The sequence below is a fragment of the Ochotona princeps genome, chromosome 21 (genome assembly GCF_030435755.1).
Source record: "Ochotona princeps isolate mOchPri1 chromosome 21, mOchPri1.hap1, whole genome shotgun sequence".
Classification (NCBI taxonomy): domain Eukaryota; kingdom Metazoa; phylum Chordata; class Mammalia; order Lagomorpha; family Ochotonidae; genus Ochotona; species Ochotona princeps.
Genome location: NC_080852.1, coordinates 18,776,980 through 18,793,689, shown reverse-complemented (window position 1 = coordinate 18,793,689; position 16,710 = coordinate 18,776,980). Strand labels below are relative to the sequence as shown.

At 40.3% G+C, this 16,710-nt stretch overlaps 1 protein-coding gene across 2 annotated transcripts in view; it reads right to left on the bottom strand.

The window, feature by feature from the left end:
* Positions 1–16,710, bottom strand: part of FHIT (fragile histidine triad diadenosine triphosphatase) — a 784,365-nt gene that overhangs the window by 250,266 nt on the left and 517,389 nt on the right. Inside the window, exons 3-4 of one of the 2 annotated variants that reach the window (XM_058678423.1) lie at positions 3,859–4,004; positions 1,244–1,273 (exon numbers count right to left, since the gene is read on the bottom strand). In XM_058678423.1, the coding sequence (XP_058534406.1) occupies positions 1,244–1,273; positions 3,859–4,004 (176 nt within the window). Of the gene's footprint in view, positions 1–1,243; positions 1,274–3,858; positions 4,017–16,710 lie in introns of both variants that reach the window. The other variant, XM_058678424.1, reaches the window with a different exon arrangement.

Here is a 16,710-nt window from a genome sequence, read left to right as displayed (position 1 = left end):
TATCAATTTTTACAAAATTTGATAACTGGGTTTAGATATTTGTGTTTTTATTTCAAAACTGACTTGAAAGGAAGCCACTGACATTCTGTTCATTTTCAGTTGACTGCAGCCTTGGGAGCCTGGCATGGGTGGAGGAAAGAAAAGACCAAAGTTTCCTCTGTCTCTGACCACACCACACATCCAGTGACACCTGAGAACAATCCTGTTTGATCATAAGGAATTTTGTGGCCCTTTTGGTGGCAATCCTTAAAAAATATTCAGTCTTCTAAGGTACCTCCTGGAAATTCTGTTTTAAAAGGTTCATACCTTTTAATGTGTTCAACACTACAGCCAATGTAAATTCAGGTGGAAAAGATCTATGTTTCTTGGCATTGTTTGGTATGAAAGCATTATGTAACACTCTTAACATCTAGCCTCAGAACCATTAAACTTTGTTTCACAACCAGTAACATTAGCATCTCAGACCTGTTTCTGATTTCTCATACTCCCCAATCCTTCTTCCCCCTAAAATTTCTCTTCTAGAAATGATTTAGGCACCTAATTGCACAGGAATTTGCATTTGTATTGCATAACAAGTGCTCAACTTCAGGATCAGCCAAAATCTTAGTCTTTACTGTTACTATGGAAGTCAGTGGGGACTACCTTAATAAATTCTACTTCCCACTCCCAGCACACTTAAAAGCCCATCGCTGAGCTCCACTGAGTCTGTTAGACTCGCACTTTGACATTAAGTACGTATGAAGGAACAGAGAGGGAGAAGAGGTGTCAGGAAGGGGAACAGTAAAAGGCACAGGGTCATGAGGGAAGGGAAACAGTGGGACCACTGCAGTGGCCATCCTTTCCCACAAGAAGGATGAAGCAACTGCTGACCATACACAGAACTGACAGTGTCTCAAAGATACCCTTCCCCACTTAGCACAGGACCCACAAAACACATACCGCGCTTAAGCGCTATTTCCTAGATACGTCAATGAACCTCTCCGACTTCGGTTGCTTTAGGACTCTGATTTAGTTTCTCTGTCATTGTTTGCACAGTAATAACTTTACGACTAAAGGTAAATGCATTCTAAATTAATGGGAAAGACGTTGTTCGGTGCCGTTTATACAGTCAGAATTCACAGATGTGACACTGAGAGTCTAACTCCAATGCAGACATAAACAGGAATGTACTGCGAATGTCTTATGACCTCTTAGTTCTCTGAAGTGGCCGTTCTTAACACATATGCACATGAGAAGGACTCACCTTCACAGTCTGTCCAGCTTCGGGACCATCCTAGAAGCAGAAAAAAAAAACACAACAGAGGTTAGACCAGAGCGAGATGGTACCCGCTGCTTATTCAGAAATATGGCCGTTAATAAGTCAAATCCAATCTCATTGTGAGTTAATTTATAGTATTCTCCGGGGGAACATTCTCTTCAAATGTATGGGCCCAGACAGTTCTCCATTTCCGCCTAAGAATAAGTGAGAAGTTATGTATAAAAGCGATATGAATTATCAAGTGAGCCAACCCCTTGCTGCCTGCCATGCTCTTTGCTCTTGGCTATGGTTTCACTTGCATTAAAGGAAGCTGAGTATGTTTGGAGAGGTGAAATATCACACCTTTTGATTATCTCTACATCAGTTGTGGTTTAATTAATGACTGATTACTTCAGTTTCTACTCTGGAAAATTGCTGTAGGTGTAATGCATTAGGAAAGAATATGGAGATGGCTCACACTAGTTTCAATTTGGGGTGGGGAGGAAGGCAAAAGCATTCATGGTAGCTGAGCTCATTTTCCCTCCAGGTCTTTCTGAAACCCAAGGAATCTGCTGGCTTACTTGAAAACGAGTAAATTCATCAGGTGAGCAGCCATGGCACAAGGGAATAGCCAATGCTTAGATGGTTTGAGAACAGAACAATAAAGATTGTGGAAAACATAACAAAAAATGGGGAAAAAAGAGAATAGAATAAGCAGTGACTCTATAGTGCGAAATTGCAAAATGGAATGAGAATTCCTTGGCTGGTCAAGTATGTTGGCCTCACTGAAACTAACAGAGTGAGCATTCTTGCTCTTTTGTGCAAGGGTTAAGCAGAACTAGGGATGTTCATGATTCTCATGGTTTTCCAACTTGGAGCCCCAACTCCCATGTGGAGCATGACTCTAGCTTCATGGTAGCAATCAGCATAAAAGCAAAAAGAGGAACCGGAACTGTAGCCTAGTGGCTAAAGTCCTCACCTTGCACGTGTCGGGATTCCATATAGGTGCCATCTCTAATCCTGGCTACCCCGCTTCCCATCCAGCTCTCTGCTTGTGGCCTGGGAAACCAGTTGTGGACAGTCCAAACCCTTGGGACCCTGCACCTGCATGGGAGACCTGGAAGAGGCTCCAGGCTGCTGGATTTGGATTGGCTCAGCTCTGGCTGTTTTGGCCACTTGGGGAGTGAATCATCAGATGGAAGATCTCTCTGTCTTTCCTCCTCTCTGTATATCTGACTTTTCAATAAAAATAGAATCTTTAAAAAAAAAGAATTCAGATAATAACAGAACAGGAACTATCAGAATATGTTAAACATTACTTTATGAAACTGTGCTTCCTTTATCTCTATGGATATATGTGATTGTGAAATAAATGTATATCTTGCAGTGGGTTACAATAAAACAAAGAGAAAGTTTAACATCCCTACTTACATTAAAGAATTCTAATAGCTATGCACAAGTCAGTTTGTTGAATTAACTTTAATAAATCTTAATAGGTAATCAAATCTGGTCATTTCCTATAAATATATCTTACATTTTGTATTTCATTACACATTGAAGAATTTTTCACCTGTCTGTATTCAGTTGATCTTTCTGGAAACAAGAGTTTCAACAGTTGCTTGATAAACCCACTCTGAACTGAACAATCTCCCTAAAAGTAACTCAAGTGGTTTGACACACACATATACACAAGCACGTCAAGTATCTCCAGGGGGAAGTTCAGATGCTCTCTACACAGACACGACAGCACACAAAAAGATGCTTTTGAGAAGCAGATACTATCTGTAGTCAGAGTTTTTATAACCTGAAAACGCTGGCTTTCTTTATTCTCTTTGAAGATCTATAGTAGGCAACTGTGTATGGGAAGAAGGATGGGAACTACTTAGCTTACCTCAGAGCTAAGCACAGAGTCTCTGCACTTTGGAATCATCTGCTTATTTCCATGGGGCACTTGTAGGCTTGTGAAATTTCATAGCCAGAAAGGACTTTATGATCTGATACCCGCCCTGTGCCCAGAGGATGTGAGAGGGGTAATGGATGTTACTAATGACTCACTCAGTTCCTAGCTGATGACTCTCATGGAGTTCTTCCTTCCAGCTTGCAAGCATTGGTCTAACTTCTGGTCAAACTGCTCTAGTGTCAGGAGATCAGATTTTTTTTTTAATGAGGGCAACATCATCATTCTAGAGGCATCATTTCAGTTTAATTAGAAGTAGGGAAACGAAAGCTATGGTGATGGGGTGAGGCTTAGATGCTTATTCCCATGGAACTGTAGCAGGACTCAGTCTATGCAGTGCACAACAATATCATGAAATGAAAATGATCTGTCAGGTCCCTTTTCTCGCATAGGGTCCGGAGTGTCTTTGTGCCCATTCAGTTTCATCTCCAACACTCCCACCTGCTTTACAACCAGCACCACATCATTGCCTTGAATGGTTTCCCAGAATCTGTCTTGGGGTCCATGAACAGCAGGGCTGCTCTGGATTAGCCCACTTTTTTCCTGCTACTTCTTATGATGCAGAAGCCACAGCTGCTTTCCTGGGGCCATGTCCAGAGCACACAACGCTTACATTTCAAAGGCATGAGAAATTTCTTCTTTTCTGAATATCATGTGTTCTTACCTGAATGCAAAAGGTGAGCGAGGTCCCTTGGAAATGCTTTTCCACCACTGTCCCAACTTTCTGGCTTGCCTGGAACAAATCGGCCACTTCATCAGGACGCAGATCCCGGAAGCGCTCCACAGGCCGCAGTGGGCACACGAGGACATCTACAGCAATCTCTGTTAAGGCTTATTCCACTTGTTTTGGCAAGAGTTCCCACCATGCCACTTAGATCCTAACAGCCAAAGCCTCTTCGTCCAAGACCGGAACTCCCTGAGACAAACACCTGCCCAGCCCTGAACCCAGGGAGCTAAAAGATAAACACAGTGATGCTTTCAAGGAGATGCTGTGGTGTGCAGACACATTTCTTTTTAAGAGAAAGGGACATTAGCATACAGAGAGATTCAGGTGTTCCTGAGACAATGGCGACAGGGAGGTAAGATTTCTTCTGCTCCATTGTCTCTTGACCCACCCTTCTCCACCTCTGTTCCCCCAACAGTCAAAGGGGGACAACTGGAGTGTTCGGTTTGCTTCTCTAGGCAGGCCACCCTAAACAAACTCTTAATTTCAGGTTCTTTTCAGAATCATAAGAGAAATATGTAATTCACATACTATAGTAGTTCTTTTTTTTGAAGTGTAGTCATTCTGAAACTGTTTGGAGAATTTCATCTGTAATTAAGAATGTCATCTATAACTGCAACGTGATTAAGCAATTTATGACCAGGGTTCCTGAGACTGAAAGGTAAATCACTTCAAAAACCGGCTGCTTATACAACAAAGCCATGTGGGTGCCCTCTGCAAGTTACACGGGCAACATATTCACGTTGCGGATCTGAGTAAACAAAAAGACCTTGAGAATAGGATGTAAGTCTGAACACTCACTGGTAGCAAATTAGGATTCACTGTGGCATCACACACAGTATGTCAGTTCCTTTTGTGTTTGGACCTACCACATAAGTGCATATACATACATGCCTGCACATATATATGCATTTATATGTATATGTAGTACACATATAATAATACGTATTTTTTTTCCAGAATGCATGCTTCTGCCTGGAGCAAAGTAGCAAAAGCAGAGAATAGAAAAAAATTCCTGCACTTGCTGGTCTCACCCGAGTACTGGTACAACTTGGGGTCTAGGGTTCTTGAGCTCAGTGGGAAGGCCTGATTTCCATAAAAGGGGATGGTGGCCAGAAAGAGGGGAAAACTGTAACTGTACTCTTCATCAGGAAACTCATGCCTATGGCAAACTCAGAAAGGGGGCATTGTTAAATCTGAGTTCATTTTTCAAGAGAGAAGGGAGGCCTTCACCCACAGGGCATCTGATACTTAAAAAGATAATTATCCTTCCTTGGCAGGGTTGCTTTATTATCATGGGTCAATGAACCATTTAGAAATGAGAGATTTCCTTTCATTTCATTTTAGCAGATAGCCAGCCCCCACACCCCCTGAGTTACTTTTCTGTGATCACAGCAACCTGTCGCCATCTTCTTCCTCCCTACTTTAATTTGCACCCTCCCTTACGTTCTGATTTCACCGAATCTCAGCAAGATGACACTCGTACAGGCTTCCAGCAATATCCAGAATCAGTGTGGTAGGCTATGTCCACACACAGCATCTAGGTGGAGAAGGAAACATATTTTGCTTTGACACCTACTGATTGAGAATGCTGCTGCAATGACCCTGACTACCTTAGAATACAATATAAATTTACTCATATCAATGACACTCAAGAGTTACTGCTGTGGTTGTTTCCTATTCAGTGTCATCAAATATCTTATCATTTGTTAGTTTTTCTTTGATGCTAAGAACTGGCTTTATCTAATACTCAGTGAGTTAGAATGCTTATGAAATTAAGTGAAAGTAACTAAAAGAATCAGATCTTACGTGTTTGTCCTTTGTATTCCCCGCCCAGGATCACAGGGCCTTTACCCATTTATTAGTCTTATTTATCAGGAATAATGTAAAGACAACAGGTCTCTCAACAAAGTTGAGAGGCCTTAAAGACATTCTCACTTAGGGGAACCTTTCTGTTGGCTCATTTGGGCAACAATGTTCACATTATTTTCTGTATAGCCAAGTCTTTTGTTGAGATGTCATTAAATGTTTCTATTAATCGCACAGTGGTAAGCTAGTGACAATAAGAACTGGTAGATTTTTGACACAAAAGGTGAAGACGGCATTGGAGGGCCTGGGTTTGAATTCTGGCTATGATTCCCATTCTAGCTGATGTGCACTGTAAGACACAGCAGCTGATCACTTAGAGAACTGTGTCCCTACTACCAACATAGGAAACTATAGTGAAGTTTCAGGTTCCTTGATTTGGTCTTGCCTAGCCCTAGCTGTTGTAAGCATCTGGACAGCAAAACAGCATTTAGAAGATCTCTGTACCTGTTTCTGCCTTATAAATAAAACAAAAATTTAGAAAAAAAAGAGCTTTTAGGGATGGTAACTTGATATGTTTGTTTGGGTGATCACTGTGGTTAATGGACAGGTCCTGGAGGATAGCAAACACCTCAAGCCAGAAGTGGCCACCGAGTTAGACTCCACAGGACTCGAACAGTGAGTTGCATGGATCTGGAGTCACACCAGGCTGGCCTCTGGATTCTCCAATGATACATGAAAGTTTTAATTGGCCAGTAGCAGATTCATCATCCAGTATGTCCTCTGTGCCATCCCAGGAGCTAATGGAGTTTCAATATACCTGGATTAACCATCTTCTAAATCCCATGAAAATCACAACAGAAAGCATTTTATGCCACTACCTCATCACAGGCTACATCCTAACTACTACCTACCTCCCTGCTCTTTCCCACAGACTCTGCATACTACCTATTTGCCATATTCTTTCTGCTCCTCAAGCACACTGAACTCCACCTGCTTGGGGCCATCGGCTTGGGTTGTGTTCTCTCTGTGTAGAATTCAATTCCCTGTGATTTTCATCAGTTGCTTGTTTCTGCTCATTCAGATTCCAGTTCAAAATGCTCTCCCTTTAAGTAGCATTCCATAGGCAATGGTTTAAATGACCGCCTGATCAGCCTCTCTCTTCCTTTTCACCAGCTACTGGTATGGTTGGTTAGCCCTCACCTACTAAAATTAGAATGTAAGCTCCTTTAGTGAAAAACGTCTTGTTTAATACTCATTGCCACAGCTTTGAGGACTACAGACACTTAATAGTGACTGTGAGAGTGAGTAAATAAAAGACAGACCAGGCCCTTCAATCAGCCACCACCGAGTATTAAGACAGAATGAAGAGAATAGCAATGAGATGTCCAGTCACCTACATTAGACTACATATTTAAAGTTACTAATTAAAAAGAAGTGATTGCCAGATTATTTGAAACATCAGACTTTCTGTAAATGCTACTGTTTACTGAGATAAAGAAATGGAGTTTATTAATCTAGTCAATGATCACTCGCACCAGTTAAATGTGGGCAAAACTGAGCTCTAGGAATGGTTCAAAAACACCGAGTTCCTCCTCTCCATTCCCCTACCCCAGGAGGCAGAATTGAAATGGCTAACTTCAATTAAAGGTAAATTAGTAGGCACAGAGAAAAAGAAAAAAAAAAAGGAATCAAAACCTATGCACAGGAGGTTCCAGCTTAACAGTGGGCAGCTTTGGAGTAGAAAGGATTGTCTGGTTACTTGGACAGAAACAGGTTTGTGAAGGATTTCAAACAGTCCAGAACATTCTTCCAAACAGATGGTAAGTATCTGGGGTTTTATGAATCATACAACTATGCCATCATAAACAATACAAACATGCTGGGTTCAGCAATATTCCACTGTGCCTTTACTTACAAAAAGGGGAGGTAGGCCAGGTTTGAAAGAAGTAATTGACAGAAACTGAAACTATTTGGGAGTCTTTTTGCCTTTTCTTAAACTGACGACAACAAAATTGCCTTAAAACAGCATGTTGGATAAAGTCTTTGCTATCTTTTAAATGTCCACTCTTTGAGCGAGATTGCCCAGGTTAACGAACCTGAGCATAATGTTCTTGCTTGCAAGGATGAATCACAGGCACCCCCAAACACGTGGCACTGACACTGCACAGAGAACTGGTAAGTATTGCTTTCCAACAAAACTAAAGGAGCTTCTAGATGTGCAAACGCAGAAGAGATCCAAGCAAGATTCTATTCTTAAATTCATCTGGGAATTAAAGCAATTTAATAAAATAAGTGCATAAGCCTTGGGGGTTGGGTGCGGAGACACCTTGCTGGTTCAAGAGAGAGGGTATGATTTGTTACATGTTGTTCCTAGAGAAACAACTCATTGAAAGTAAATTAATTTTGAAGAACAGCAGACAGTTCTTGTAATTCAACTGCCACTGTTTACAGACCAATTACTTTAAGATTAACAGTGGATGCAGGATAATACGATTTAGAGATTTTTAGGCCTTGGAAAAGGGTAAGTCTATTATTTGCATGATATAATAGCATACTTTCTTTTCAGTCTTGTGTCTTGTTATTAACACCTCTGCAGAGATTTCTTAGCAAGCCTATACATGACCGTGGAAGAACTACATGGGCTCATTTGAATTCCATACATGTTTATCCAGTGCCCATTGCAAGTGGAAGCTTAAAAAAATGGGTTCAAAAAGCCATCTGGTCCCTTCCATCTCTAGCATACAGAGTTCCCCTAAGAAAACACTTCTGAAAGGAAGAGGGCAATTGCTACAATTTAGGTTTGATATGTAAACACCAAATAGCTTCCTTGCCACAGAGGAAAATCTAAGGCAGCTTTCTTAGAGCAGATGAAATGTAAACTGAACTTTAAAATTGGAGGAGTAATTATATCAGTTGTGTGGGCTCACAAGCCGCTTCCGGAACCATCACATAACCAGAGCCCTCAGTCGAGGGTTTATGATGGGACTGAGGATGCCAAGGTGAATAGCAAAGACTAGCTGACCTTCAAGAGTTAATACTCCAGGGTCCCTAACCATCAAGCAGTGTAAACAAATCATTACAACACAGAGAGGCAAGAACTGGAGACAGAAATCAGTGCAAGCTACTGTGGGAGCACAGAGGAGGCAGAACAGAACACTGCCCCAAGGTGTGAAACTTGGTCATCCTGTATTGCATTTCATTTTTTCTAAAATAGGAACCAGTTATCCCAATTCAAGCCACAAATCTGTCTTGAAAAGAAAATTTATCTAGCACTTTAAGGTTAACTTCAGGGGCACGCACAGTGGTGAAGCATTATGCTGTCCCTTGCAGTGCCAGTACCTCATCTGGGCACCAGTTTGAATAGCATCTACTCTACTTCCCAAGCATCTCCCTGCTAATGCTCCAGGGAAAGAAATGAAAGCTGTCCCAACTCCGTGGTTCCCTGCACCCGAGATGGGAAACCCAGAAACAGCTCCTGGCTCCTGGCTTTGGTCTGGCCCAGCCTCGGTGGTTGTGGCCATATGGGAAGTGAACCTGAGAAGAAAAGACCGCTTTCTCTCTCTCTCCCTCTCTCTTTCTAACACAACCTTTCAAATAAATACAAGAAATCAGCAGCTGGCAATATGCTGTAGGTGGTAAAAGCTGCCACCTGCAGCACTGACATCCCATATGGGGAAAAAGAGAGGAAATATGTATATATTAGTTTCAAAGAATGCTGCCAGGCATTCCTCTTTTAGCCAAAATCAGTTTGCTTTATGTAAATGCACTCTTATTTATTTAATCTTTACACTGAACCCATAAAATACTATTGCAAGTCTCATTTAGAAGATGAAGAAATTAAAGTTGCCAATACAGCACATCCAAATGATACTGAAAGTAGAATTTAACCTAAATCTGCTAATTCTAAATTCCATGTTAATAATGCTGTGACTTGATGTTTTTTTATTATAACTTTCATGACTCAGTGTCTTGTTGAAATGTGTCATGCACTTTCAGAGTTCCTCTGCTGATGCAAGGCTAATGCAAGTTTCATTAAGCCCAATGATAGAGTACAACACTGCTAGCAACCTATGGAAGGAAGCTCCCATCTGGATACGCATGTCCTTATCCTCAGAGAGAACTGTTAAGGAAGAGATCAAGAAAGACAACCACCTTGCACTGGTGGCAGAATGGGAGAAAAGATGCAGAACCTGCCTTTGGCCCCTTTCAGCCCTTGACGTCATTTGCTTCAAAAGGACTTGGTTTCTCTTAATGCACAGCCCAGGGACGATTTAATACTGCAGTCCACATCAGTAGGTCAGGCTCTGGAACACACCCCCCTTTGGTAGTTGGGTATGGTAAGGATGAAGATCACTTACTGACATCATTTACATCATGGAAGACTACCAGAGACTTAGTGATACCTCCTTTTTGCTTTTTCATTCTTTGGTCTAGAACTGATCATCTTTCTTACTAAGGGCATAAAAACTTCATTTGGCTTTGCCACATTAAAGCACTTTGATGACAATATGCCAAGCCCTATGCTGTGCAGCTGCCGAAATACAGCTAACTCAGAGTAAATACAATGAAAGAAAGGAATTCAATGGAAGCTTTCTACTACTCTACATAAAGCTTGATTAATGCCAAATAAATGCAAGGAACCTCCCCTCCCACATTCCCTTTGCCCCTCTGACAAACACCGGAGTCTATCCTCCTTCCCTTGGCATATCCCAGACACTTGCTTTGATCAGGTGAATATTGTGGAAGCGTCACCATATGACTTAACAAAGTTAGACCTTACGAGAATTTGTGATTTCTTGTTTCTACCCAGCTAGCCTCCCCCTGGAAGATTCACAGAACTAAAGCTTCTCAGCCAATGACTAGCACCAACTGTTCGAGACCACCGCACAACTTTCAGAATGAGGGAACCCACTGTAGCAATTTCTTTTTCAACTATCTATGACTTCATGCAAACCTTCTCTGAAAGCATGAATGTGCCTTCTTATGAGCCTGTAGGTGATTTTTGCTGCGAGTCTCACTGGGCCTCACTCAATTACCTTCAACTGGAAGGTCAGCTGGGACTGAGCTCTGTTGAATCCACTGGGTCCTTCCTTCTAACTGCTCTTTTCTCTCGATCCAGACCTCCAAGATCTCTTATGGCTTAAATGCTAACACATTCTATTGGTCAGAGCAAATCACAAGCCAATCACAACCTAGGCAGAGAAATAAATTCCAACTAGAAGGAATGAAAAGGTTAACAGTGAGGTCTTTACTGTAACAATCTACCACAGTTGGTAACTCAAAAATAGCTTGATGATTTTGGAAAAAATTAACAGATACCCAAATTATCTTGCAAATCTTAGTGATGAAGCACAGTCATAAAATTGTACTGCTGAAAAGGATACTAAAATTTTATATCCAACACTTTATTGCAAGATGAAAAATAAAATGGTGTTCAAAATATTGGCTAATTTGTTCAAAATCAGAAGTTTAGACAGTAACACATCTGAGATTTAACCTTAACCACCCAGCTTCCCTACATGAAGTTCATTCTACTACCGTTTATGTGACATGGTAAAGCACTGAACCTTTGAAACCATCTTCCCATGAAAAATCAGTGATCAATGACAGATAGCGCTCCTTGATCAAGTCCCTGAATCCTTGTCGGTATCAAACTGTGCACTCACCTCCAAGACAAGGGGGCATGTAACAGGAGAGTCAGGGCTCATTTCTGTGCCTTCTATACTGTTTCATAGACTATGGAAATAATTACAAGGTCTCAGGGGAGTGAAGAACAAAGCTAGATGTCTGTAAAAGTGAGAATCAACTCAATGATGTCATTTCCATGATGCCGCTACATTTCTATTTAAAATACATTTGATAAGCTCAAAATGGGCTCCTCAAGGCTAAAAACTGATGATTTAAAAAATATTTTTAGCACTTCCATGACAAATATGAACTATTAGAATATCAAGCCATGACAGAGAAACATAAGTGCACAGATTCAGATGACTAATTAAAAATGACAGTAAAATATTTTTCTGAGTGCTCAGACTTGCCCCACTTTTCTCTATTTGATCTATTCTCAGAATTCAGAACATAAAAGTCACCAGAACAAATTAAATCATCAAAATATCATTGATTTTGATGAGGCTAATTAGCACATGTAAGTATGAATATGAACTAAGGCAATATCAAATAATACAAAGAATTAGTCATTTTGTGAACTGATAAAAAATAGACTGCATTCATTTCTTCTGCAGATCTCTGTGTAGCTTAACGATAAGCAGGAAAATTTTCAGCTTGCATTGCCGACTTCTGAAGACCCTGAATAACTCACTACTTGCTCTATTAAGTATAAATATTCTCAGTCCTTGCAAATGTTTCAAATAATCCTTAATGTCACTTAAAAAAGCAGAATGGATTGTGAGTTACTTTTTAAGAGAAGATTCAATTTAGTGGATTTAAGTAACACAACTGTGGAGCTTTGGACGAAAGCACATGGCTCTTTAAATGTAGGTACTTTGGTAAACGTTTAGACTCAAAAAAGAGAAGTATTACCCAATATAACTAAGAAGGATTGTTTTGTTTTGTAGAACTACCATGCCCATTGATGCCACACCTTTTATCACTGGATGCCAACACCCCCACAGCAGCAGTGTCGTGAAGGCTCCATGAAACAGCACCAATAAGAAGCATACATAGCCTAAGTACAATTTTAAGCAAATTTGATTTCTACAAGGTGGCAAATCCCAGTGTGACAAAGGTGATGCTACTACTGCACTCCCAGCTGGATCTCAAGGAAGCATTTTACAGATAGCTCCTATTTTTTGTCTCCACCTGGGGAATGCTTTGGGCTATAGATACAGTGAGTCCTTGTCATGTGGGGGAAGACAAGCCATGTACACTTCTCTAGGCAGTGTGCCCTGAGCGACTCTCAAAACCCCTGCATTGACCCAGATGCTCAAACGTGAGAGCCCTATTCCTACAGGGAAGCAGACAGGGGGCTTTTGAAGAGAGAACTGCAGGGGGGCCTGCTGCCTCGAAGCATTCTGGTTCAAAGCCTTTGCTTGAATCTCATTTTTTCTCTTGTGAATCATTTAAGGCAAAGTAATCCTATGTTGATTGATACAGGAGCATAGTATTTTTTTTGGGGGGGATACGCTTATATGAAGCAAAATAGGTTAGAAGAAACAGTATCAGAGGGAAAGGATGCAATCCTTAGCCATGTATTGTGTAACAATGTGGTTTTTCACATTTATTATTTATAATACAGTTCCATAGACTGTGATTTTTCCAATGTTTTAATTTCTTTACAGGAGGGTAGTTTCCTAACATCATAATGGAGCTGAACAAGAGTTCCTATTGTGCAGTAACATAGCCATTGTGACATTGAAGTTACACATTATTCACTTGTTTGTGTTGATGTGGGTAAACACATACATGTACTGCTGAGTATGACTAAGTAGAGCACCTGCAATTACATACAGAATTTAGTGCTCAGTGATGATACATGGTTATGCTACTAGTTTATGCACATGTATTACATGTTTATCATTATTTTATAGCTTATTCCTTCTACTTATACATAGTTTACTATAAAACAGATTCTTGTTATTAAGCTTAAAAAGACTGACACATCTAGCATTTACCAAGTCTCTCAAGTACAACATTTACCCTTTGCTTCATTTAGTACAGTGTTGTCTTTTTTATCAGGGCCCTAGGTGCAACAGCTTATACCACCTCCCCCGTAACACATACACATGCACCATATAGCCTGGATGTGTACGAGGCTCTACCACCTAGGTTTGTATAAATACACTCCAATTTTTACATAACAACAAAATCAGCTAGAAGACATCTCAGACCATATCTGCATCATTGGACAAGGCATGACTACACATTTGTTTAATGCCTAGTCAGTCCTAGCGATGATCTGTAACACTTCCAGATATAAAATATCATTTCTTGACTTTCCAGATTCAGAACTAAGATTAAAATAGTTAAACTCCATGCCCATGGTAGAAATCCTGGAAGGGTCATGCTACTTCAATGCCTCCCAAGCCTGTAAAAAAAAAATCCATGTATCTATAGGATTCTCCTAGAGCCCCACAGCAAAATCCCAGTCCCATGAGTTTTTATTAGACATTATTAAAAAATCAAGTGATTAATGGAAATTAAGAAACACTGGAAGAAATTAAATAAAACATTTTATTTATTGAAGTATGCACTAGGATATTTGATGAGCAAATACGTATTCTGAGTTCTCACATAGACTCCACAACTTTTCTCCAAATTGTGTTACTATAAAATATCACTATTTTGTGAACAATGCATAGTGCATTGTTACAAGAATGTCAATGGAGAATCTGAGTATCATTTCTCAAAAAGCAGACATATCTGTTGAAGTTTCGGTTAGTATTTTCATTTTTTGATTAAACAGCCTACTGATCATAAGGATAATTTTTATTTTTTTCTGTTAACTGAAATGTGCTATGAAATTCAGCATTTAAACATATTCTATGAGATACAGCAATCATTTAGTGCTCGTGGCCAGTTTGGGGACTGCCCCGTGTGGGCCTAGGGAAGGTTATGTGTTCTGGATTTTTATGGTTAGATGAAGTTCAAGGAATTCAAGCCAGGGGATTGTGAGCACACACGACTTTAGTCAGTCCCAAGCAACAGCCCTTCACTAGCAGTGTGAGATCCTGAAGCTTCCTCTATTCCTCCAAGCCAATGAGCCATTTTTCAGACACGGCTCTCGGGGAGTTGGGATTGGACTTCACAGGTCAGTGGGAAAGAGTACTAATCACGGTCAGTGCACAGAGCAAGTTTACTATCCAACACATTTTTCATCTTCAACAAATTTTTATGCTGTTATCTCTTGCTCACTCAAACCAACTTGGAATAGTTACTTAGTGTTACATATTGAAGAAGATTATGACACCCTGATTGGGATCAGGAGGAAAGACTGGGAAAATTTATTAGTTCTGGCTACCATGAGGGAAGAAATATTAGCATACATGTCAAGTTTCTGCCATTTTTCAATTAGAAAGCAAGAAGAACATTTTCTCAAAGAGTCCCTCTGTCCCTTTCCTAATGATAAGCAAGTCTTTTCTATGTCTTGCCATGTCTCTGGGCAACCATCATGAAAATATATTATCACTGTTATTGTCCTAGAGATAGATAGAAGTGGCTGGGATTTAGGTAATGTTGGCTAGGAGAATTCTGAAAAGGAAAATTAACTGTCACTCAAACATGTCTGCCTGCGATGAGTAAACAAGAGGACAGGAGCACACCAATATGAAAATGTGATAAACATGCTCTTAGGAGTTAAGAGTCGTAGCAGTGCTGCAAGAGATGGAATACAGTATGCTTGACAAGTAAAACAAATACTTAAGGATCCTCAGTGAGCGATTGTTTTAAACTGAAGTGATGCTCTACTATAAGAATCATTTGCAAAACTCTGTAGAAGGATTTTTAGTTTCATACAAATCAAAAGTAATACTAAAATCTACAGTTTAGTGGAGATCTAGGAAACCACACACGACATAAAAAATTCAACAAAATACAACCATTCACACACTTTGATTTCATCAGTAAGCACACATTGATAAAGCAACCTGTGTGTCTACTTCTACAGTGGGGCTGAAATCAAACAGGAAGCTCAGACTCCCACACAGAACAAATTCTTTTGTCCAAGTTCTGTGTCAGATTCTGAAAAGCAGGGATTCCTACTCAAGTTTCATTCTAGCTCTTCAAGAGCCAATAAGAATGTCCACTTCCCTCAGACCTTCAGAATTAGTTGGCCAAGTCACTGGAGCCAGAGAGGCATCATAATTTACTTATCAAGTGAGGCCAAAAATCAGCCAGACTGTAAACATGGAAGGAAAGAAAGAGACAAGTTGGGGGAAAAAAAGAAGAAGGGAAAATTGAACGGGAGTAGTATAACTAGCAGACAATCATTCTGAAAACATGAAAAATATTTCTTCATAGACAGGAACCATTTGATGGAAGAGGAAACAACATGAAGTATTTGCATTGCTCTATCTAGCAAACAACCTTCCTTTTCTCTCCCGGTGACCTTTTTTAGAGACAGCAGGAGTACACGGGTATGTGTGCACGCATAAACACATGCACACACACACCAACTATCTGCTAGTTTGTTCCCAGACAGCAGCTGGAGTCAGATCAGGGCACAGCCAGGAGCCAGGAATTCAAATCAGGCCTGTCATGGGAGTGATAGTGACCCATTCACCAGAAACATCACCATTACGTCCCGGGGTGCATGCTAGCAAAAAGTTGGAATTTTCAGGAGTAGGATTGAGGCACGAATATGCACTTGCGTAAGGACTGTGTCCCATGCAGCTCGTTACTGCTCGGCCAAATACCCGCCCTGGAGACAACTATTTCCAATGAGGTTTTTTTCCCAAAAGTTTCCAGAAATTATGGTTTCCTAAGATCCTAGTGAACCACCCCACAGTGAACCTGCTTCAATGGACATCACTGAGGATAATGTGTTTAATACTAAAAACAATAAGCAAATAAAAATTCAAAAGCCTGAGTCCTGAATAATTGATTTAAGATGGACCTAACTAAAGGTATGGAAAATAATAAACCCAAGCTCTGTCTCACGCACCAAAGACCCTGCATACCTTTTAAATGAAAAACTTGTGGACCATTAACTCAAGGAAGCTTAAAAAGCTGTGACGGTAACATTGTTCTATGCTTTTTAATAACAATGATGAAGCCTCTTTGTGACATATATTAAATTCTTCATTTCAAAAAAACTGAAAGAAAGCTTTAATTATGCAAATTTGACATTCTCACAGAATCTGAATCAACGCCCATCCCCTCAAAAAATCCAGTTCTCCATGAGCTAGCAACCTGAAATAAATCATATTTGAATACATCACAGTGAGAAGTATTCAGCAAGTATGAAATGAATGAACTTTTGAATAAAGAATTGACAGATAATCATAAAGCTAAGTTTTGGAGGAAGGG